Here is a 25,921-nt window from a genome sequence, read left to right on the forward strand (position 1 = left end):
GACTTGCAGCGCCCACACGGGGGCGTTATCGCCCATTTTGGGAAAGACTGGTCTAGGGAATCCAAAATTACCTTTTAATTCTTTTTTCATTTAGCTTATGTAAATGATTATAAGAAAATATTAATTTCATTTAAAGAACATCAAACGCAATGTGTAAAAAACCCAACTCAGTCCATTTATCATACTCGTGGAAGCCATCCAAACGCAATTATGAAGCGTCAAAATATCTTTTACAAAGGAGAAATAAAAAAAATCCGGAGATACGAACGAAATGACTCTTAATTTCTATTATCAAAGAATAATTTAGCAACTGGCCTAATGCCAACAATATCAGCCACGTAAAATAACGCGAAAACGTAGTTTCGCTGACAATTTGACGGCAAAGCAAAAGGCATATTGAGAGCTTCAGAACTAAGTGTGTTTTTCAGTCTGGAATGCATTTCCCCCAGACAACGCGGGAGCTTTTTTTTTGTTTTTGCTGGACTGTTTTTGTTGTTATCGTCTCGTTTCCCCTTTGACGTTGTTATTTATTGTTTGAAAATGTTAAATTTATACAAAGCTTTGTAATTTCAAGCGCAGAGCAATTGCAGGAAAAGCTCTCCTTTTATTTTATCGTGTTAACATTGGCTATTTGACGTTTTATTTTATGTTTAAAAGAATCCATTTTATTCATTTGATATTCTTTTATTCGTTTTTAAGTAATTACTCAATACCTTTAATTTTTTTTCAAACCTTATTAACCGATTAACCGTTGGTTTCTGAGACAAAATTTTCTGTATCAAACATATCATCCTTGTCTTTGACAAAACAATATGTTTTAAACGGGGCATTTTGGTCTCAAAAACCCACCATAAGACTTCAGAAAAGCCGTTTGATTTAAGTCACAATAATATAACCAAACAATTTTATATGTACAGCATCATATTATTTAATCTTAGATGTGCAATATTAATACGAAAAAAAAATCTTAAAAGAATTCCGTTCCCTAGTTTCAAACCATTTCATTTCCATCTTTCTCAAATTACCACTTACGTTATTCACCGATAGATGGCACTGTTATCAAAACAGCTCAGATACTTTTCGTCCCTCAAAATGGCTACGCAAAAACTCTCAAACAGAATGATAGATGATAGGGGATATAAGGATTAGGAGATATACACCCGGTCAGAGTTCGATTCCGGGTTAAGCCTTTAGAATTTCCCGACGGCTTATCTATTGTGGATCTTTTCACCCGATTTTGTCTGGTATTTGGCAAAGGAAATGAAAACTTCATGACAGTTATTTATATCTTTATTATTTTGTGTAGTATTTTACGTTTATATCAGTATAAATTTATCTGACGTTCATACGGTGAAGATTAACATCGTGATACTGCACATATTTGCGAAGAAATTCAAAGATATTTGAGAAATCAATCCAACCCACACTGGAACAAAATGTTTAACTATGGCCTAGTCCCCTAACTTCGGGTAGGCTCCGAAACTTTCAATGGGGACATATAATGATGGAATTTCATTGCATTATTTTTACAATGGTAAATTCCATTCCGAGATCAGCCTCTATAACTAAAATTACATACATCGAGTAACTCAACGTGCTAAAACATATCCTGTGATGTTATAGGGTCGTGCAACCGTCAACTTGAAGTCCGCAGCTATCCATGTATGGTGTAAAATAATATGTTATTTACTAAAAATCAATTATAACAAAGTAAATATAATCCAATGTACCGCAAAAATAACATCCAATGTACCAATTATAGTATTTTTCATTCCCCATACAAATAGAAAAATATATAATATCGAATCAAATTTTCCCAGACATTAACTAAATAATGTATCTTACTGCTTTATCCAATAGCAGTAAGGGATAACTATTACGCCCATTAAACTGTATCCCTTCAGAAGGCTGTATTGACGGAGGCTCTATGTGATATTCATAAATTTGCTTGTTATTCCTCCGATAAACGAAAAGATATCATATTGTATTAAAATAAAAGATGTAAGACAATCGACTAGGATGACGAAGTAGATTGGTGTATAGCCCAAGTCAAGAGAGATAGTTTATCCGAAAAAACAAAAAAAACGTTTAAACTGCTCAAAATGAAATAGTGAAAACAAATCGTGCATGTATGTCTGATGTTCATTTTTATGCAGTTCTCTTATATTTTCGCATTATATGCCTAGATTTTTAATTGTTTAGAAGGCGAGAGAGATGTGTTTGGACCGCGCCAAATGAAAGTCCATAATCTCTGCCTACCCTTATAAATTACGGTCGTTGTATACTTATCATTAACAGTAATTTAATTTCCATATCATTCGGGTACAATAATTTTAATCTTTATAATCTATTTGATTACAATATAAAATATTTGCCAATAAATTTATTAGATTAAATAAACGCTTTAATCTTATGCATTGCACCAAAACGTAAGTTATACGGAAAAGGGAAAAATGTTTCCTTTGTAAGACTATACCAAAGCGAAATTGAGTGAAATTACACTCGAATAAGTTGTGTAAAGGTCGGAGAAATTTAATAGCTCCATACTACCCAGTGTTAGAGATGAGAAAATACCCAATTTGATAGCATTTTTCAACCTGCAAATATCTGCGAAGAAATTCAAAGATATGTGTAAATTTAACCCACACTAGACCAGCATCATAATCGACCACTATAGCCCAGTCACCCTTGACTTAGGATAGGTTCCAAACTCCTCAGTGGAGATGATTGAAAAGTTTCAAATTTTTACCATCATTTTCTATCTTAATAAACCCATTGCTAAAACTAATAATTCATATAAAACACTTTGAAAAGATAATCAATTTTTTCGTACTGACAAGCTGAAAATTATGAAATATTGTTTTCGGAAAGAAATTTTTATTCATTTGTTAAAAAAAACGAACTTTGGTAAGACGGGGTCGCGTCAAGTTTATCAGAGCGGCTTCTGTCCATTCATTAATCAATCTTCTTAGCCTTTGAATTTTTTATACGATGTTACAAGGTTACGTCGCAGCTAAGAATCAAAACTGTCTAACGGTTTTGGCAAGATAAAGTTTCCTCAACACGAGTTGGGTCAGTGCGAAATTTTGCTTTTAATAAATTTTACATTATTTCCTAAAATAAATCGTGAGACATCAAAATTATTTAGTTAAATGATCATAGTAGGCAAACATCCTGAATATAGCCTTGAAGAACAGTTACTAATAAGTCTTATTTTTTTATTTCGCACAGACAGAGTCAACTAGTGTGACAATAATTAAAGCCTTTTGTTGTTTTAATTTATAAGAAAACATAGTGCTATATCTATTGTAAACAAAGTCAAGGATGTCTTTGCATGCGTGTTTTGTCAGTGGAAACAGACTTTAACAATTTATTCGAAGAAAGAAGTTAATGTCTTTTATAAAAGAAAATTCGGTGCCATTCTTAACGGTGTTATATCTTAAGAGAGGTTTACTTCTGAAAACATTCGCCGGCAACGAGATTAAGTAATAAATAACGCCTCAGAAAATTTAGAGAGAAATTTATAATTTGATGACCCAAGTTACAAGCGGTAGCGATTTTAATATTTCTTATATTGTAAATGCGAATATTTAGATCGATGGATGGATGTTTGTTTGAAGGTATCTCCAGAACAGCTACATGTATCTCGCTAAAATTTAACATAGATATGGAGCATAGTTTGGAAAAAAAACATAGGCCGCGCGGGAGCGCGGAAGGAGCCACGAGCGACAGCTAATATTTGATACAAATTTAAATCTTCAATTTTAACTGCCATGTCCAGAATTGTTTAGTGTTAACTTAAACATTCCCTAAGTGTAGATTTTTAGATGAATCATACTAAATACACTAGTGCGCAATTGACCACTATGAGTGAATGGCATAACTTACTTCATGTATTTACGCATTAGTTAAATATTAAAAAAATAGTTACTGCTTAAAATTTATACCCTACTAAGTTGTTTGTAATTTTAACAATTACAAGTTCTAATGCTTGTACTAAATATATAATTATTTTTATTCAATTAAACAATATTATGTAAGCTTATAACTTGGACCAATACAACTTTGCTGCATCTTGCGCTTCTTTTGATATATGTTATATTATCTGCAATATAAATATGAAAGTGTAAATAAAAATAATGTAAACAAAAAGAACTTGTAATAGACAATAAGTTGAAAAAATTCATACCAACTAAGCTCTATGCTTGTGCTAGGATATGGTTTACGACAATAGTCGAATGGCGGGATTCGAACCACCGACCTTGTGATCGAAAATCCGTAGCATAAACCTATTAGGGTATTGACACTTGCTAAATGTTTGAGCACTGCTTACAGTTATTATGACAATCATTATCATCATCAACCTGCCCTAATTCAAATAAATAAATTCAAATGGGCAGGTTGATGATGAGTATCCATCGTATTTGCTTCTCTTTTTTGCGCAAATTTCGATTTATTAAACAAAAAATAAGTCTGTTAGATGTCTTAACTATCTATTTATATAATCATCAAACAAACAAAAACATCAAAATATTCTTGAGAGAAAAAGCAATATTTAAAATATTACAGCTATAGGTATGTTACGTAACTAAAATGTATATAGGTCGAAGGTCAAATGCGAACCATCTAAAATATCATTTTTTGTAAAGGTCCAGAGATTGGATCTGTCGAGAGAAACGGTTTCGGGAAGGAAATAGGAATTTTAACAAGAATCGAGGATCGCAACCTTATAACTTACGTTCGATTTTTCCGTCAAATGAGAAAAAAATCTTAAATAACTAAATCTTACTAATATTATAAATGTGAATGTCTCGATGCATGGACGTTTGTTAGAAGGTATCTCCAGAAAAACTCAACGTATCTAAATATAAACTTATTATATAAAAACGGCTAAATACTCACGTATTTTCGACCGGTGGCTGCACCGACTAGTGAGCGGCGGGCCGTGTCCGCGAAATAATACTAGTTCCACTCACCCTGATGAAGGGCCCCCGATGGGCTCAAAACTAGTCGGTGCCGCCACCGGACAAATATACATGTATGTTTAGCCGTTTTATATAAGTTTATTATAATGTCTCAAGATAGTTTGAATAATGTTTGACACAGAAGTAGAACAAAGTCAGAAAGAGCAAATAGGCTTATTAAGTTTTCTTTTTAATTCCGCTGGTTCGGAGTCGCAAGCGACAGCTCGTTTTGTAATAATTGAATACGTTAAAAGTTTCCGCTTGACGGATCCCAACTCTGACCCTCCGTTCCCTTCGTGGGAAGATGTTTATCGTGACTCGTCTTCTTTTTAATTACATATCATTTCTTTATTTCTAATTTTTAATTGTGATTTGATATAATTGACTGCTCATTAACTTGTTCCCGAGTTCAATTTACGATTCCAAACCAGTGATATTTAAATTAGGAACATAATTACTAAAGTGTCAAAAATATAGAATACTGACACCCGCGTCGTAGTCCGCGCGCAATTAAAAAAAAAACTTAATTAGTAGCCTTTGTGTTCTTCCAGACCTTATTGCACATCCTCATCACATCCAACATTCGCATTTATAATTAGTAACATTCGCATTCGCATTCGCATTTATAATCAGTAAGATTTATTTTCAATTCGATTACAGTATAAATGTTTCAATATTTTTTAATTTTGAAAAATTACAAAAAATATCACAGCTTTCTTATACAAATTACGAGTACACGTTTAATTTTTATTTAAAATTTACTCGCAAAATATTAGTAATTTCAGTTAGGATGGTAATACCGTAGATTGAATATTCTGTTTTTTTTTTGCTAATTATTAAATTAATTTTATATAATCGCTATCCGCTTGCACTTGTACCATACACTTATAATAATTAGTGATCTGAATGCGGCCCGTGATTGGTGAACCGTTGTAACAATTAGCTACATTTGTCGGTCGACGCTTGTCTTTGCGACTGTACTAACAACGATTACACATATTTTGCAGCACTGTACTGTAAATTTATCTTACTAATATTATAAATGCCAATGTTTGGATGGATGAAATTTTACATAGACGTATAAAATAGTGTGCAAGAACACATAGACTACTAATTAAGTTTTGTTTTTAATTCTGCACGGCCTAAGTCGCGGGCGGCAGCAAGTACTGTAACTAGCTGTCACCGTCAGCTGGGAATTAAAAAAAATAAGTAACCTATGTGTTCTTCCAGACTAAGTTCTACATCTATGTATTGTATAATATTAGCATGATTTAGGTTAATTTATGTTTTCTTGATATAATCTGTATTTGCTCTTTCAAATAAAAATTTTCTTTTCTTTGATATGTCATTTAACTTTTAAATATATTAAAAATAAAGTAATAAAAGCATAAGAATAATACTTAAAATATATCTTAAGTAGAAACAAAACCGAACTAAACGATAAAACAAGTACACTCGCGTACAAAACTGATTAACAACTGTCGTAAGCAAATAAGTTAAATAATATATTATACTATAGCATATTCTGTAGCAATATTGATTGTGTTCGCGATTGTACCAGCTATTAGTATTCGTAACGCATATATTTCGTCAAAGCGTTTGTTGATTAATTGCCTCAGAGACTCGCAATAGTCCACATTACTGGCAACATTGAATAAAACGCCGTGTTGAAGCACACGTGTGTTTTACACTACATTCGAATTCAATAGAATCGATAAATTTTAATAAACCTATTTGAATATTTTAACCTTTACAAAGCTGCTGGGCTTGGAGCTGGAGCGTCGGTGGCTCAGGGGTCAAGCACTTGACTTGCAATCTGCAGTCCTGGGTTCGAATCCCGCCATGTACCAATGTGTTTTTCGATTTCCGATTTACATATGTACATTTATCCGACGTTCGTACGCTGAAGGAAAACATCGTGATGCAACCTGCACATATCTGAAAAGAAATTCCAAGATATGTGTGAAGTCAACCAACCCGCATTTGGCCAGCGTGGTTGACTATGGCCTAATCTACCTAACTAAGGGTAGGCTCCGAGCCCCTCGGTGGGGACGTATAGTGAGCTGATGATGAATGAATGAATGAATTACAAAGCTGTAATCAAAGATTTTATTAAAACACAAACTGTCGCCCGCGATTCCGTCCACAACGAAATAATAAAACTTAATTAGTAGTCTATGTGTTCTTCCATTCTATGTTCCACATCTATACCAAATTTCAGCGAGTTCATCCATCCATCTAAACGTTCGCAATTATAATATTAGTAAGATGTATTTTTTTTATATCAAAAGGTGGCAAACGAGCGAGCGGCCACCTGAAATCGCTGAAATAGCGAAGTGACCGTTGCCCATAGACATACGCAATTGCATATGCGTTGCCTACCTTTAATCGACGGAGGAGAGGATGCACAGAAAGAAAATATAGTAGACATGTAGCTGATGATTGAATTATACAAATAAAATTTAACAGACTGACCTGCTCAGAGGTGCTACTGTTCTGAATAGTTGATAGAAAAAATATAAAGCTTACTAAAGTATAGGAAGAAAATATGCAAGATGAAAGACAGACAAGACAGCGTACTTTAGAACACCCCCTTCGCCCCCCCTACTAATATAGGTAGTCACTAATGAACTATTGTGATTAAGTGTCATTTGTAGTTACCAGCTCAAATATAAAAGTAATGAACTAAACGTTGCTATAGTAAAGCCTTTAGAAATGTTTTTTTTTTAAATATAAAAAGGCAAAGAGGTTAAGTTGTTTTCAGCTGAGAAATTGGAGTGCGTAGTGGAAAGGTCTTTATAAAATATTTTGCGTTCTAAATAAAAAAAAAAGAATTAATGGGGACAAATGTGTCAAGAGTTATTAAGGATATATTTAGGGTTGATTTTCAATATTTAATCACGAACTTTATTGCTTTTGGGAAATTATTTGTATCGTAAATTAAAAAAATAATATTATTATACTTTCAATGTAAACTCCTTGCCTTATTTTTTTTTGGGAAAATTTTATTAAATACATTAACATACTAAACAACAAGCAATTGCCAACGACTTCGTTCGTGCGGAATTAAAAAAAATCCGGGGACAGTGTAGTTTCCCAACAGTGAAACGATTTTTCAAATCAACTCAATAGTTTAGGAGCCTATTCAATGCAAACAATCACATCATCCCTCTTTCTGATATTAAATAAATTAATCACGCTCATTACCCAGAGGGGTACGCAGAAACTATGAACTACCATTTTATGCGGACCTGGTATAATTCTATAGTAGATCTACATAATTCTTAGTGACAGGTGAATTTTACAAAATTATAGCTACATGGTCGTAAGTTAACAGACCGTGTTAAAGTCCGCCCCAAGCTTACCACCGTGAAGGCCCACACTTAGATTCAATATTCGGCTACACTTTAGTAAGTGTTCGATGAAATTTGTGGTTACGATAGAAGTTTTCAGCTTCATCGAACTATGTTAAATAAATTACAATTTAACATAGATAGCTTTTTATAATTTTCGTCGGAAAAAATGATTTATTTGTTAAAACCTATTTTATATACAACATAAATTTTACAATTTAAACGTAAGTCTCTACGCTTCACAGACATCGGTACAAAAATATTCCTATTTTTTAATGTAAATAAAAAGTGTTTACAGATGTTTCAGCAATGAAAGCCTACTGTAAATACAATCTTCATTTTATACAGATCAAATAAAGGTATGTTTCCATTGTTACAGGACAAGTGGTCGGATGTCAGAGAACGTGTTGTCATTCAAAGCGGACGCGTCTGACAATAAGGCGCGCTACACGTGCGAAGCTAAGAATGTCATGATCAGCAACACATTGAAAGCTGAAATAGACCTTACTGTACTATGTAAGTATCATTATTACATACTATTCTATAATATACAGGGTGTTCCTGAATTACGTAAACTTTCGACCAAGGAATCTGTGGTATTTCGTTGTACACATCATTCCAGAACACCCTGTATATTTTTTGGTTACCATAAAGGCAAACGAGCATACGGCCACAATTCTTCGAAATAGCGAAGCAACGGATTCCTATAACTTCCGCATTTGAAGACGCGTTGCCTACCTTTAATCGGGGACGCACAGAAAGAGGATGTTTACCCCTCTGGGATCTCTTCTGTCAAGGTCACTTCCCCTTTCCATTCTTTCCTTACAAGTAAAGGGTTGGAAGAGCAAGAGGACTAAAATTAGGCCTTCGAAACGCACACTCATCAGACGTAACGCGGGATTACTTCCAACTGAGGTGTGTCTTCTGTGTGGTCGTGGTATTACAGTGTTTTGTTTTAGTTGTATATCTGAATATTAACATGAAAGAGTTTATTTAAGCGAATTAATTTAATCTTAAGTATAACCGCTGGTACGAGTGTAATACTTTGACTTTAAACTATACTGTACTCACTATACTGGAATATAGTTATAATAATAACGCTACATAACCTGCAAGTGAGGTATGGTCACTATACTAGTCAGGAATCTACAGTGTGACAACCATTCTTACATCTGTACTTACATTATAACAAAGTCAATAGATCAACCGTATCCACCAAAGCGTCGGAAGCGTCAATAGCCTAATGGTTAAGGGTACGGATTTCCGATCACAAGGTCGGGAGTTCGAATCCCGCCATTCGACTATTGTCGTAAACAATATCCCAGCACAAGCATAAAGCTTATTGGAATGGAATTTACAAAAAAAACCTGCTAATATTTAAAAAAACAAGCATTTTGTATACACCGGAAATGACGGCGACATAACTTTAGTCATTTTTGAATTGTTTCATTACAAACATACAAATTAATTCTTTTTAAATGATTTATTAAATTATAATTAAGATATGTTTAATGTTTTAGAATATTAATTTCCCATACCTTAGCAAATTAGAGTCGGTATTTAAATATCCGTGAATCAACCCTTGTTTGATGGGGTAACTTCATCAAAGGATTTGCAAAGGGTGAAAGCTCTTTGATACGAATGTTTATATTTGTAGCTTACGAGTGTAGCTTTTTAAAGCTTTTTAAACGTGAGCTTTTTGTGAATACATTTATATTATTTGTTTAATGAACTGATTGTTTAGTTCATTGTGAGATGAATAGCGATTGTCGATTGTTTTAATGTTTTGTTGTTTTAGTTTTGTTTTATGTTTATATTTCTTTGATAATTAACTTACTAATATTATAAATGCGAATGGATGGATGATTGAATGTTTGTTACAAGATATCTTCGGTACTACTTAACGGATCTTGATGAAATTTGACACAGATGTAGAACATAGTCTGGAAGAACACATGGGCTACTTATTGAGTTTTTTTATTCGGGCAGAGTCGCATGCAACAGCTAGTGAATATATAAAATTTGTAGCCCATGTGTTCTTCCAGACTATGTTTTACATCTGTGTCAAATCTCATCGAAATACGTTAAGCCGTTTTGAAGATACCTTCAAACATACTTCCATCCATCCATCCATCTAAACATTAGCGTTTATATTAGTAAGATATAGAATAGCGTTAGTAATTTCTTGTCGCTTTAAAGTAAGATCATTTCTGTGCATAATTTGTATAGAACATTTGAAATGTCATTTCTACGTGACTGTTGGTCGCCGCAGTGAGGTGGGGGAAGGGGATGGTTATCGTTAGTGACGTCACGAGGAAAACGTCGATATTTTATCTCTCATTTGAACATTACAGTGGTCTGAGTTATATTAAAGTTTTTATTACTTATTTTAAAATATAACAGTTGTTTGTTTAAATTTATATTTCTCATATGTTATCAAAACTTTTTATGTTTAACGCAGCTTTCGCTCATAAAGTGATTAGAAATTATTAATTTAAAACTAAAAATTTCAAATCATCATCAACTTGCTTTTATCCCTACGGAGGGTTACATTATGTACATCATACATCTCTATCAGCCCTCATATCTGAATCCACCCCCTTCTTACCTATATCTTCTTTCACACAATTCATAATTACTCTGGGCTTCCTCTGTTTGATTATCTATCTGATTATTAATTCCATTTCCTTTTCATTTCCATCTACGTATAGGTAAATTTTAAATTTCTAACAACAAAACAAAAGCAAATGAGAAATAAAAATAAAAAAAACAATAAGCGTCAATAGCCTAATGGTTAATGATACGGATTCCCGATCACGAGGTCGGGAGTCCGAATTCTGCCATTCGACTATTGTCGTAGACCATATCCAAGCACAAGCCTAGAGCTTAGTTGGAATGAAAAAGAAATATTAGTAAATTTGCAAAAAAATGTGCTAATATTTAAAAAAAAAATATCCAACAAAACGTGAAATCTTACGTATTATATTTGTTTAGTAAAACGTTCAACATTTTCGGATATAGGGGTGGGGAAATATTTCACGGAAACCATATGCCAATGTTTGAAAAGCAAATCTATTTAAATGGGTAAATTCCATTTGAAACTCCGTACCCAATCGAACACTATTCGGTACGGTAGCGCCTATTTTTCAAGAGACACGTCTAAACTTTTGGTACGGAACTTAGGTCAAATATATCACCATAGATTTACGTCCCTGATTTTGCTGAACTTTAGAAAGTTTACTTACAATGAGAATCGTTTAGAAATGTCATTAAATGTACATAATCATTTAATGCTAAAGTTCAAATTAGTTATTTAGTTATTGTAAATTGACTTCATAATAATTAAGATCATTTAACGAGGTTTTTTTTCTTAATAAAATAATTTTAATTTTTTTTATTTACCAAAGCAAATGCATCATGACGAGTACGAAATATGATTTGTACTAATCCAACTAACCTTCAAGCTTGTGCTAGGATATGGTTTACGAGAATAGTCAAATGGCGAGATGCGAACTCTTGACCATGTGAGCGGAAATCCGTACCCTTAATCATTAGGCTATTGGCGTTTCAAGTTCAAGTTTAGATGGATGGATGTTTTTTTGAAGGTGTCTTCAAAACAGCTGAATGGATTTCGATGAAATTTTGCATAGGTATAGAACATAGTCTGGTAAAACACATAGGCTACTTACTAAGTTTATTTATAATTCCGCGCGAAGAAAGTCGCGGCCAAAATAGAAACCATAAAATTCAGAGGAACATTTAAGTCATTCTTTTACCAAAATGGCAAGTTAAAACACCGCCGGCAATGTCAAACTTTTGAGTAATCTTTTAAACAAAAGTTAACGCCACGATTGCTTCTAACAATTTCCTTTTTTTTTCTTACTTTCAGTATTTCAATGTTTTATGGTAAATTTTTAAAGACTTTCTAAATGGTAGGTTTTTATATGAAGAACAATTTAACGTTTTATTTTTTTAAAGAGATTTTTTTTCTTGTATACAGCACCACAAAACAAACATAATTAGCAGCCTATGTATTCTTCTAAACATTGGCTTACATTTATGCCAAATTTCAGCGAAATCCATAAAAAACGTTCTGGAAATAACTTCAAACAAACATCTTTGTATCTATGTAAACATTCGCATTTATAACATTAGTAAGGTATAAAATATTCAAAATATCTAATTGTACCAGTGTGCCAGACACATTATTATAGATATTGATATATAAACACGGCTAAACACTCACGTATATAAGTCCGGTGTCGGCACCGACTAGTTTCGAGCCCATCGGGGGCCCTTCATCAGGATGAGTGGCACTGGTATTATTTCGCGGACGCGGCCCGTCGCTCACTGATCATCCTGATGAAGGGCCCCCGATGGGCTCGAAACTAGTCGGTGCCGCCACCGGACTTATATACGTGAGTGTTTAGCCGTGTTTATATATCAGTTTAGTATAATGTCTCACGAAAGTTTGAATAATTATAGATATTGTCAAAGAATATCGTACATAAGTATTTCAAGAGATATCCACAGTTATTATATACTTCTCTTTTGTTACAGTCGCGCCAGCTCACGTAACAATATCAGGTCCATCGGAGGCTCGTGTGGGTGACCCGGTGCCTCTGAGCTGCAGCACGGCACCTTCTAATCCTGCAGCTGATGTCAAGTGGGTCGTCCTAGGGAAGCACCACAAGGAGGCCAGTAACCGAACAGTTATATCACCTGAAGGTAAAGAATTTCTTTAATTTTAACAATGACAAAGATTGTAACGATATAAAAGTAACCATTAAAGACTATTTGAATATAGCCTAGCCTTTTTATTATTTTTTATATGATCTTTGTCTTTTAAAAGATAATATAAATAAAATTTATCACAATAAAATTGATATTTATTTATGCTTTCTTCTATATTAAATAAGATATTGTAAAACGCTATTTAAAAAAAAATCGTTTTTTAGTTCTTTGTCAAACTATTATAGTATGCAGCATTATTAAAAAATGTTTGAAAAAAAAATTAGATCGTTTACTCTCAGTATTTTGTATTCTTAGGAAATTAACTATTAACTAACTCTATTCTTAATTGCTAATCATATTCCCAGGTGGTTGGATAACTACATCCAACATCACAGTTGTGGTGGAACCAAACCGGAGATCAGTGGTGGTTGTATGCCACGGTATCAATGCACAGCTTACTGAAAACGTCGTCTCTACACACACCATTAATGTGTTATGTAAGTTTAAATATATTTTTTTTAATTCTATAAAGCCAGCATTCTGACATATAACTGTTAAATCTATATCACAGGTTAAAAATAATATTATTTAATAAGTTAATAGGTACATGCCTTCTTAATGAATAGTAGCTCAATTATAATTCGTGCTTTTGATTCTTATACATAAATGAAAGAAAATGGTTACTAATATCATCTTACTAATATCATAAATGCTAATGTTTAGATGGATGTTTGAAGATATCTCCGGAATAACTCAAGGGATTTTGATGAAATTTGACACACATGTAGAACATAATCTAAAAGAACACATAAGTTACTTATTAAGTTTTATTCCGCTCCGGTAGAGTTACAGGCGACGGCTTGTTGTATTATAAAAATATATATTTTTTTGTTATTTTGTATACAAACATTAATTAAAAATCAGTTTTAATCTATCCACTAAATCATAGTAGCTCATTAAATTGGGTTACATCACAGCCTACAACGTGTACCAGACTTGTATTAACAACGTCCTTTACGTGACCGGAAAACATATCGTCTCTAACGTGGTAATCGGATAACGGACATAATAAGAATGATCGTAATTTAATCTTTATCGCGACGAGAGATTTTTCTGTTATGAAATTACTATAACTCGATAAGCCACCGATCAATTGTTAACTCGGATAGTTTATAATCGGACGTGTAGAGTAATTATAAATTGTATTTTATTTACAATTTCATAATAGACATATTCATTTATACGATATATTTTAAATATAATACATTTTATATAATGAAATAATAAAACATCTTAGTAATATTATAAATGCGAATGTTTGGATGTATGGATGGATGTTTGCTTGGAGGTATCTCCGGAACGGCTCTACGGATTTTGATGAAATTTGGCATAGATGTAGAACATAGTCTGAAATAACACATAGGTTACTTATTTAACTTTTAAAGAGTGCGTCACCGGCTACGGAATCCCATGAATCAAGCAACCAGTGGTCAGGGCTGCATACACAGGAACCTTCTCACGATGCGTGCGGTTTCTAAAATTGCCTTTTGTATCGGGCCCTTGATCCAACTGCTAAGCGAGAGCTTCTTAAGATGTTAGTCGAAGCTCTTCTTATTATATTATAGTTCTAGTATTATTATATATTTATCTATTCATGTTTTGTTAGTGTCTTTAAATATATACATACATTTTTATGCATCTCTAGTAATAATATTTTATCGTAGAATTGAAATAAAACTATATCTTTGTGGAGTAGATGAATAAATTTTATGAATACATGTAAATTTTATTATTTTATGTATTTATAAGACTTAAAAGTGTGAATTTTAGTGTTATGTAGACAAATGAAACTTTACGAGAATTATAACCAATAAGTGTTTAAAAATCCTAAAAAAAAAACTATGAATAGTATAAATATAAAATTTACTTTGAAATTTCTTAAAATATTTTATACAAACATTATAGATAATATATAAATAATTTTGCACAAAACTATATATTATACATTGCGTAGCATCAACGCTACGAAGCTACGAGTATTCGTTCTTTGAAGATTTTTCGCCACATCTTATTTAAAAAGTAACATTTAGTATCACACTTAGCTTACTTACTTACCAGTATTCCGCTGGCGCATCGAATAAAAATGGGTCTTAGCCTCCGACACAAGAGATCGCCAAAGTCAAAGTTATCCGACGTTCTAACCGTGAAGGAAAACATCGTGATGCATCCTGCACACATCTGAGAAGAAATTTAAAGATATGTGTGAAGTCAACTAACCCGCACTAGGCCAGCGTGGTTGACTATGGCCTAATCACCCTTAACTTAGGGTAGGCTCCGAGCCCCTCGGTGGGGACGTATAGTGAGCTGATGATGATGAGTAATCAAATACACTGCGGTAGTAAGTATTGAAGAAAGTCAATACCTTATCTATCTTCTAAAGAAGGCACTTAGTGTAAATTTAGTTTTAATTCTTCATTAAGTCATCACTTAAGTTACTAATAAACATTTCTTAATGTAAGACCTTATTTTCTCGCTATTTTTTTCTAAATAAAACACAGATCGTGCTGAAATTCAAAATATCTACAGAATCGTAGATCACGTGAAGGCGTGCTCGCGCGTATCTCTCACTAATTAGGCCCATGTTTGCGTCATTATTATCTTCCCTTTTTGAACTTAGTTAAGCAACGTTAATACACATGTAGAGGCTTAACTTGTATGTTGACTTTTTAATAAATAAAATTAAGTTAAATAAAGAATATAAGTTACTTGAAATCCCTGATTTGTTAATGTAACTTTTTAGATTATCTACATTTTGTGTTATTTAAATATAATGGTAAAATAACAAGTAATTAGGTTTCCTTTTAAGTTAAAAAGGTTTTATCAGATAGCAAACGAGCAAGCAGTCACTAGTATACGCCGAAATAGCGTACTGACCGCTGTCCAAAGAGATCTGCAATTGCTGATGAGTTGGCTACCTTTGATACCTTTGATCAGGGTACAGGACGCACTGAAAAAAACACTTCTCCTTCCCATCATGCCTACATGTATTTTAAAGCTATTAGTTACAGGCAGTAAATTAAATGTTAAGAGTATAAACACTAATTTTGCTTATATGAATACTTTAACTGTGTTTTCTATCTTACTAATATTATAAATGCGAATGTTTAGATGGATGGAAGTTTGTTTGAAGTTATCTCGAGAACGGCTGAACGGATTTTGATGAAATTTTTCATATATGTAGAACTTAATCTGAAAGAACACATATGCTACTAATGTTTTTTTTTTAATTCCGCGCGGACGGAGTTGCGGGTGACAGCTAGTACTAAAAATAAAAACCGTCAAAACTGTAATTTGTAAAAGAAAATCGTAGCATCATATTATTTTCTGAATACATCTCAAATATAAAATGGCTTTCTACAATTTCGGCTGAGTCACCTACGTATATATATCTTGAGCGATGAAGCGTACTCAGTGTTTTTGAAAGGTTCATCATACGTGATTGGAAAGCGTTGGTTTTTATTCGCGGAGTACGGGTGAAAAACATTTCATGTTTCGGCTTTGGATAAAGGTTGTTTTTCCAACGTATCCGATGCTTTCAACTTGTGTTAGTGACAATAAAGGCACGTGTTTGTATCCAAACAGGTTTTACGGCGATTAATTTTCTTTTTTCAACAACGTAGAGTTTTATTGTACGATAGTATCACAGTTGTATATGTTTTTAATGACATAGCCCGCGACTCCGTCCGCGTGGATGTATAAAAAACTTAATTAGTGTAGCCCACCCATCTATCTATTTACATCACATCCATCTAAACATTCGCATTTATAATATTAGTAAGTTAAGTAAAAAGCAGCTCTTCAAGGCATAAATTCGAAAAAAAAGAATAAATAGTATTCTATGTCCGTCTCCTGGCTCTAAGATACCTCCTCACCAATTTTCAGCCATATCGGTAAAGCCGTTCTTGAGTTATAAATAGCGTGTAAATAAATTCAAATTTAAAACTCTTTGTTTTATGACAACAGGAATCCATATTATGTTATTAGTACTAGAAACTTAAATAGAGTTAACATTTTAACTGTCAATTTGTGTTTAGTTTAATAATAAAATCACGTATTAAAAATATGTTAAAATAAATTAAGCAAAATTATACAAAGATATAAAATAAAAACAATAACTAAATATAAAGAAACATAACAAAACAATTTGAGACAAAATATCATATCAACTTTGCTTAGAGACAAAATGAATTCCACAATATGTTTTCATTCTATTCAAAAATGTTGTTTCGTTAATTATAAAATCCGATTCAACTTTAACGTCGGCATAACTTTGTGAATAAAAAAATATATTTCGACTCCGGTAACTCGAGTGGGTGCAAAAAATTTGCGAAAATTAAAAACTTAACTTTTATAAAAATTTCACACACTGAAAATAGCTTCGCGTAAACATGGCGACCGCACCGGGTTTCCGGTTTCGAATATTATCATATTTCCGGTACGGATGCACCAAATGACTTAATCATTAGAAAACATTTTTTTTGACACTTTCCTTAAATTGTTTTGGATTAATGGATTCAATGAAATATTCCAAACATCCTTTAGTGAAATAATAAATCCCCACTAAGGAAAGCTTAAGTAATCTTACTTATACTTGGAGTTTGGTTGGATGGATGTGTTTCTACAAGGTCTGCACGAATCTCGCTGAAAATTTAAATTTAGAACATAGCCTGGAAGAACACATAGGCTACTATTTTTTTTTATCACTCGCCGACGATGTGTCTGACCAGCCAGTGTCTACTAATCTTATGAATGTATTCGCACTTGTTTTGACAATGAAAACCCGTAACAAAGAAACATCAACAACTCAGCGCATTTTTTCCATCGGAATTACGCAATAAACAACTGCGCTTAGTCGAGTCTAAGCGTCTCTTCCATCTCTTTCTTTCCTATACAATCTTATACACCTGTCTCGTTTCCTCTTCGATTTTCGATTCGATTGCATTATTACGCCTCGGATGATATCGACGAGGTGAATTAAATTGAGGATTATCGCTTTAGTGAACCAATCAAATAGAATGATAAAAAATATATATTTGTACTTAATTACAACTTAAGTAACTTAAGCTAAACTTCTAACTTAAGTACTACATTTAAACGAAGTCAAAAACTACTTATCGTACTTCTTACTAATATCATAAATTTGAATGTTTAGATGGATGGATGGATGAAGGTATCTCCAGAACGGCTCAAGGCTTGTGCCAGGACATGGTTTACGACAATAGTCGAATGGCGGGATTCGAACTCTCGACCATATGATCGGAAATCCGTACCCTTAATCATTAGGCTATTGGCGCTTCAAAGCGCTATGTCTTGAAAGGCTGCATGGATGTCTCTGAAGTTTATCATGGATGTAGAACATAGTCTGGAAAAACACATACGGTACTAATTTTTTTTTTAATTCCACGTGGTCGGAGTCGCAGACTACAGCTAGCTTTTAAATAAGTACACAGTTTATTTTGCAAATTTTGTTTATGTTTTAATTCTTTGTCGGGACGATGTTTTAAAGTTTATAGCACTACATCCGGTGTTGCGGTTGCATTAATGAATTTGTTAATTGCAATTTTGAATGCTAATTTGCTTCCTCAGCGAATAATAAAAACTTCCTGTGGGGAACTTATAGAGTAGATAAAACTATACAAGATATTTTACCCTTGAATAAATGCTAGACATCGTTCGAATTATTTGTCTTTTATTCCCTAACTACTCTACTGATATACGCAGAAACGTGTTATTATTAAGAGCGTTGGTCATTCAGAGGTCAAGCTTGATTTGCAATCTGCAGGACTTGGTTCAAACCCCGCCATGTATCAATGTTTTTCGTATGTACATTTATCTGACATTCTGATGGTGAAGGAAATCATCGTGATGCTGCACATATCTGAGAAGAAATTCAAAGATATGTGTGTAGTCAACCAACCCGCATTGGGCCAGCGTGGTTGACTGTGGCCTAGTCACTATTTTATTCAATATTTTGGTATATTTACTATTTTAGTCAATATTTTGGTATATTTATACCTTTACTGTTATGTCTAGGATGCTTTTTGGTGTCACTATGGGGTCACTCTTGTTACCCAAACGTGGTCAGAACCTATATTAGTATTAATTTAATTCCTAACCTAACCTTTGTATCCAATCAGAAGACAGAAGTCAGGCGTGAAGTGGTAGCAATTCCGCGTTCCGCGTCACGGAGGCCTAATTTAGTCCTCTTTCCCTTTCCACCCTTTTTCTCATATGAAAAGGATGGGAAGTGGAAGTGGACTTTCCGGATGAGAAGATGCATGGAAGGGGAATGGATGGATAGATTAATGGAACAGCTCTCTATAAAATTTGGCATATAGAACACAGTCTGGAAAAACACATAGGCTACTGATTGTGTTTCTTTTATTTTTGCCCGGACGGAGTCGGCAACTGCTAGTCATCTACGTTATATCGGGAAAATATTTATGTTTATATGCACCTCTATTAGCCTTCATATCTCGTCTACCTTTTTAGATATCTCATTAACGTTATTGCAACTAATATTCGACGTTTAAATTTATAAATAATTTTATCTTATGAGCAATCACTGAAAACTATTCATTACGCACGGTCCTGCGGAGGTAGGCATAGTTCATTCGGTTCGAAGCGATTCTATAGCGAACTTTTAAATCGTGTCAAACTGAGGGGCGACAATTACGTGGCTTATCGAAAGTTATTTTCAATTCTATACGCTTTCGAATCATACACATTTCTATCTTTTGCATCCAAATGTAAAATGTAAAAAAAACCCTTAAATTCATTCAAAGCTAGATGAAAGTGTTATGGTATATTAAAGTGAATGTTATGAATTTAGCGAGTTTATAATCTAACTCACGATATAACTGTTTTTAGTTAGATTATAAAACGTATCAAGAATTCCGCTTCAATTTTGTGACTTGTACCACACATTTTTCATGATTAATAGTAGTAAGATAACAAGTTTGTTCGCAGTATGCTTCAGCGTTGATTAAAGCTCACGCTTTTAAAAGTATTTGTAAGTAGAGAATTATTCAGTCGTTTTCAAATGTAAGATAAATTTGTTTAAAATTTAATTACGTTCGGTAGTTAAAAATTATCACGCTCGTAACCAAGAAGGGTAGATAAACGTATGGCCTTCAAAACAATTGATAAAAATAATTTATATTCGTTTGTTTTTCTGAAGAAATAGAAGTAGGCAACGCATCTGCGGTTCCTCTGGTATTGCTGATGTCCATATCCCCTCAAAATCAGTGTATCCGTTCTATGCTGTGTCCTGTCCGCGTGCAATAAAAAAAACTTAATATGTAGCCTACGTGTTCGTCGAGACTATGTTCTATATCTGTGCTTAATTTCATCAAGATCCGTTAAATCGTTACGGATATACTTTTAATATTATAAATGCAAATGTCTGTGGTCTGAATCAGTGGTTCCCAAACTTATTTTGTCTACTGCCCACTTTGAGAATAAATATTTTTTAGCGCCCCCATATTTTCACATATTTAAAAACCACTATAACTTTAAATTAAATTAATTAATTATTGTGACCTATATTAATAATATTAACGTAGAATTGTAAAGGAAACTTTTACTATAACCCGTAAATTGAGACCTGCAGCGCCCACAAGGGGGCGTTATCGCCCACTTTGGGAAAGACTGGTCTAGATGGATGGATGATTGTTTGACGATATCTCCAAAACAGCTGGATGGATCTTTACGAGATTTGGTATACATATAGAACGTAGTCTGGAAGAACACATACTAATCATGTTTTTTTTTAATTCCGCGCAGACGGCATCGCGGGCGATAGCTAGTAGATAATAATTACAGCTATCAATGCGCGCCTGATACGATTACTTAGTAAGTTTATATTTAATTTGTCTAGCGGTAAATTATTCTTCAGTAAATTTACATTTCATTGTCTTCGTGTTCCGGTCAACGGGAATTTAAATTGAAATGGAATACTAAGAAATAAGATATCTGTAAAAACTTTGAAATCGTTGAAATACTCACAAAATACCTTTTAAAGTTGGAATTGATACTTTTTGGTGTCTTTGTTATTCATTTTTATTTAAGAAAATACATTGATAACTCAACATGATAATGTTGCAAAGAAAACGGTTTTATTTTTCAACAATTCGATCTTTTATTGAGGGTTTTTAACAATCGAAATTTTGTTTAAAAACATATATTTCTATCTATTTCAAAACAATATTAAATATATATACATATATACTATGTTTATATTAGAATGTTTTATTTGTCTTACTAATATAAATGCGAATGTTTAGATGTATGTTTGAAGGTATCTCTGGATCTGCTTAACAGATTTTGATGAAATTTAGCACTGTAGAACATAGTCTGGAAGAACACATAGACTACTTAAGTTTTTTTAATCCCGCACTCACGGATTCACAAGCGACAGCTATTTTTATTTTATACTAGCTGTCGCCCGAGATTCCGTCCGCGTGGATATATAAAAAAACTTAATTAGTGTAGCCTATGTGATCTTTCAGACTATGTTCTATATGGATGACAAAATTAACCGAGATCCGTTCAACCGTTCTAGAGACTTCAAACATACATCCATCCACATCACTTCCATCTAAACATTTTCATTTATAATATTAGTAAGTTAAATAAAAAGCATCTCTTCAAGGCATAAATTCGAAAAAAAAGAATAAATAATATTCTATGTCCGTCTCCTTGCTCCAAGCTACCTCCTCACCAATTTTCAGGCATATCGGTAAAGCCGTACTAGAGTTATAAATAGTGTAACTAACACGACTTTCTTTTATATATATATATTTTTTATATCATAAGGTGGCAAACGAGCGAGCGGCCACCTGAAATCGCTGAAATAGCGAAGTGACCGTTGCCCATAGACATACGCAATGGCATGTGCGTTGCCTACCTTAAATCGACGGAGGAGAGGATGCACAGAAAGCAAATATTTTCTCTTTCCATGCATCCTCTGATCCGGAAAGTCCACTTCCACTTCCCAACCCTTCCTCATAAGAATAAGGGTGGGAAGGGAAAGAGGACTAAATTAGGCCTCCGGGACGCACACTCATCAGACGAAACGCGGAATAGCTTCCACTTCACGCCTGTCTTCTGTGTGGTCGTGGTATTTCACCGGGCGAGCCGGGACTATTCGTGCGAAGATGTTAAAGCTCGCTCTACCACTGTTAAATATATAGATAAGACTACTTTATTTTATATAAATATTCATTCCATATATAATATAATAAACAGTTCAACACAAGTCAGAACTGTAACATTTCCCTAATTTCCTTTATATTTGCATATTCCGTCGTTTGTGACGAGAATTTCCAAACATGACATATGGCGACATCTATCGAGTAATATAAGCAAATATAATCTCCCATGTATGGTTGTATGTAAATTAAATTATTGTATTTAATTTTTATGTTACCATAAAAATAGTTACATTTTAATACTTTGTTGTATTTATGTCATTGTAATATGAACTTTAATTATTATGATTTAAATACTATTTTCAGACGATGCTCTTTCAAGTTTTATTCTATTAATGATTAGAAACTGATCTGATTTATCATTATATTTATATAAAAACGGCTAAACACTCACGTATATTCGTCTGGCGGCACCGACTAGTTTCGAGCCCATCCCCTTCATCAGGGTGAGTGGGACTGGTATTATTTCCGGACTGTTCCGCCTACATGGGAACCCGTATAATGAACGCGGCGCGATACAACATCGGCAGTGCTGACGACGATATCGTGGACATAGTACATTTTGTGCCCCCGGAAACTTGAACAGCAACACCACCGATGCTTTAGTATCAACATCGTCGACGACGCCGGCCCACTCACCCTGATAAGTGCCCCCAATGGGCTCGAAACTAGTCGGTGCCGCCACCGGACGAATATACGTCAGTGTTTAGCCGTTTTTATATAAGTTTATTATAATGTCTCATGAAAGTTTGAATGATTTATCATTAGTTTATGAAACCACAATATCTGCACAAAACATATTGTTTTCTCTGTTTTGTCATAGCCTAACTGTCGCCTGTGACTCCGTCCGAGCGTAATTAAAAAAAAACTTTATTAGCACCCTTTATGTTCTACCAGACTATGTTCTATATTTATGCCAAATTTCATTGGGATCTATGCAGCCATTCTGGAGATACCATCAAACAAACATCCATCTAAACATTCGAATTTATATTAGTAAAATTGGAATAGTACCAATGACTTGCATCGCTTATTTAAACATAATTTTGAATAGACGTCGTATCCGTACATGTTATTATCAGAGTTCAATAAACGCGTATATCTCTTAATAGTGGCCATTTATTTTACTGCAGCATCCCCAAGTGTTGTCAGAACTAGTTCAACGATTATCAACTTTATTACAATGGATTAAGGTTCAATTTATCATGATGTTTTAGCAGTCAGTTGTTCGCACATGCTGCGACCAGACTTAAGCATTTAGTAACCATGTGGCTATAAATTCATATTTTAAATGTACGGAATAATCAAAGAAAACCTATTTGTATTTACGACAAGCTCTTTAAAATTAATGCAATCTATAAAGGACAAAATCCTACTAATCTTTATATATATAATTCTTCTGAGCGTGTGTGTCACTGAACTTCTCCCAAACGACTGGACCGATTTTGATGAAATTTTTTGTGTGTGTTCAAGGGGATCTGGGAATGGTTTAGATTCACAATTTTGTCCGCTGGACAATGTTTTTTCAATTATTTTTTAATTTATTAGTAGTTGTTGATTTTGGAATGTTTTATATTGGATCCGACAGACGGCGCTACCATCGCAGTGTCAAATTTTAAATAATAGTCGAATTAAAGACGTGTAGACAGAACAACATCTGTCGGTTCTGCTAGTCTTATAAATAAGAATGTTTATTTGAATGTTTGTTTGAATGTATCTCTAGAACGGCTGTATGGATCTCGATGAAATCTTGTATAGCACATAATCTGAAAGAATATATAGGCTATTAATTTTGTTCTTAATTCTGCGTGGACATAGTCGCGGATGACGGCTAGTAGAGATAACAATATGTACTATGAGACATTTTTACTACGGTTGCTGAAATGGCAATGACTTTGATAACCATGGGTTTCTGACCGCAACATCTCTGTATAAAACTATCATCACTGTCATTATCTTTGCTAAAGATAAAAATATGTTTTAACTGACATTTTAATCTCAGAAACCCACGGTGATTTAAGTATACAGAATCACTATTTTTTTTTTAATTTCAACATTAAAAAAATAAAAATAACATAAATTATTTAAAACACTTATTTAACAGATTATAACAAGTTTCTCCACTTGAATAAGTAAAAACGATATTTTGGATCGGAAAAGATTTTATTTACTTTTTTCTATTACAAACGATAAGGAGTTAATTTTCTTAATTTCGAGAGTGGCAATTTTCTTTTCAAGAGTACCATTACCCCTAATAGAATTACACCCCCCACTTAGGGGAGTAAATACATTTAGTGTACAAAAGAGGCCATTACACTTCTTTGATTCGATGAACAGAGGCGTTACTCGACTAAATTCCCAATTATCGGGCGAGCTGTACACCTGGGACTAGGGCTGGCACAAGCACGTTCCGCTCATTATAATGAGTGTGCGGACGTTGTATTTAATTGCTCAATTTATACTGCGGTTGACAGCCCTGAAGTTTTCAAAATAAACTATCTTTATAGTGTACTAGCGGACCCGACAGACGTTGTCCCGTCTACACGTCTTTAATTCGAATATTATTTAAAATTTGACACAGCGATGGTAGCGTCGTCTGTCGGATTCAATGTAAAACATTCCAAAATCAACAACTACTAATAAATTAAAAATTAGTTAAAAAAAACATTGTCCAGCGGATAAAATTGTGAATCTAAACCATTCCCAGATCCCCTTGAACACACACAAAAAATTTCATCAAAATCGGTCCAGTCGTTTGAGAGAAGTTCAGTGACATACACACTCACAGAAGAGTTATATATATAAAGATTTAAGATTTACTAGTTTGACAACTGACGCCTATAAAATATCGAATTAATTTTGTATGACGATTAATGTTGTACTTAATGGACGGTTGTCATAATGTACCGTACGCTCATAACGAACAACTATGAAGTATCGAGAATCGCTTTTGTAACATTATTCTACTAACTAAGGTATTTTATTACATTTTGAATTTCTCACAGGTATTTGGCTATATCTCGCACGATTAACTAAAAAAAAAACACACAACATATGGTTGTCAACTCAACAATATTTGGTTGAATGTATTATTTATTTATGTAGTTTTGAAAAATAAAGCAGTAATTGAAAGAATCAATTTTATTTATATTCTAATTGAAAAACAATAATCATGATATCGATTGTAAGTTCTATGAGAACAGACATCGAAAATCGAAAAAATTCTAAATCGATTTTACTCAACCCATATTTAGTGAATTGTCAAACTAATCAATCTTAAATATACAAAATATTTAATTTAACAGTGGTAGAGCCCGTTTTAACATCGCACGAATTGTCCCGGCTCGCCCGGTGAAATACCACGACGACACAGAAGACATGCGTCAAGTGGTAGCAATTCCGCGTTTCGTCTAATGAGTGTGCGTCCGGAGGCCTAATTTAGTCATCTTTCCCTTCCCACCATTTTTCTTATAAGAAAAGGATGGGAAGTGGAAGTGGACTTTCCGGATGAGAGGATGCATGGGAAGGGAAGATATTTTCTTTCTGTGCATCCTCTCCTCCGTTGATTAAAGGTAGGCAACGCATATGCCATTGCGTA

General features: G+C 33.6%; 1 protein-coding gene across 2 annotated transcripts in view; it reads left to right on the plus strand.

Moving 5' to 3' along the window:
- Window positions 1–25,921, plus strand: part of sns (sticks and stones) — a 194,125-nt gene that overhangs the window by 148,712 nt on the left and 19,492 nt on the right. For both annotated transcript variants that reach the window (XM_013306305.1, XM_013306306.1), the window contains exons 9-11: window positions 8,697–8,833; window positions 12,878–13,045; window positions 13,417–13,548. In XM_013306305.1, coding sequence (XP_013161759.1) covers window positions 8,697–8,833; window positions 12,878–13,045; window positions 13,417–13,548 — 437 coding nt within the window. The remainder of the gene's footprint in view (window positions 1–8,696; window positions 8,834–12,877; window positions 13,046–13,416; window positions 13,549–25,921) is intronic.

This window comes from Papilio xuthus, unplaced genomic scaffold (genome assembly GCF_000836235.2).
Source record: "Papilio xuthus unplaced genomic scaffold, Pxut_1.1 DF828258.1, whole genome shotgun sequence".
NCBI lineage: Eukaryota > Metazoa > Arthropoda > Insecta > Lepidoptera > Papilionidae > Papilio > Papilio xuthus.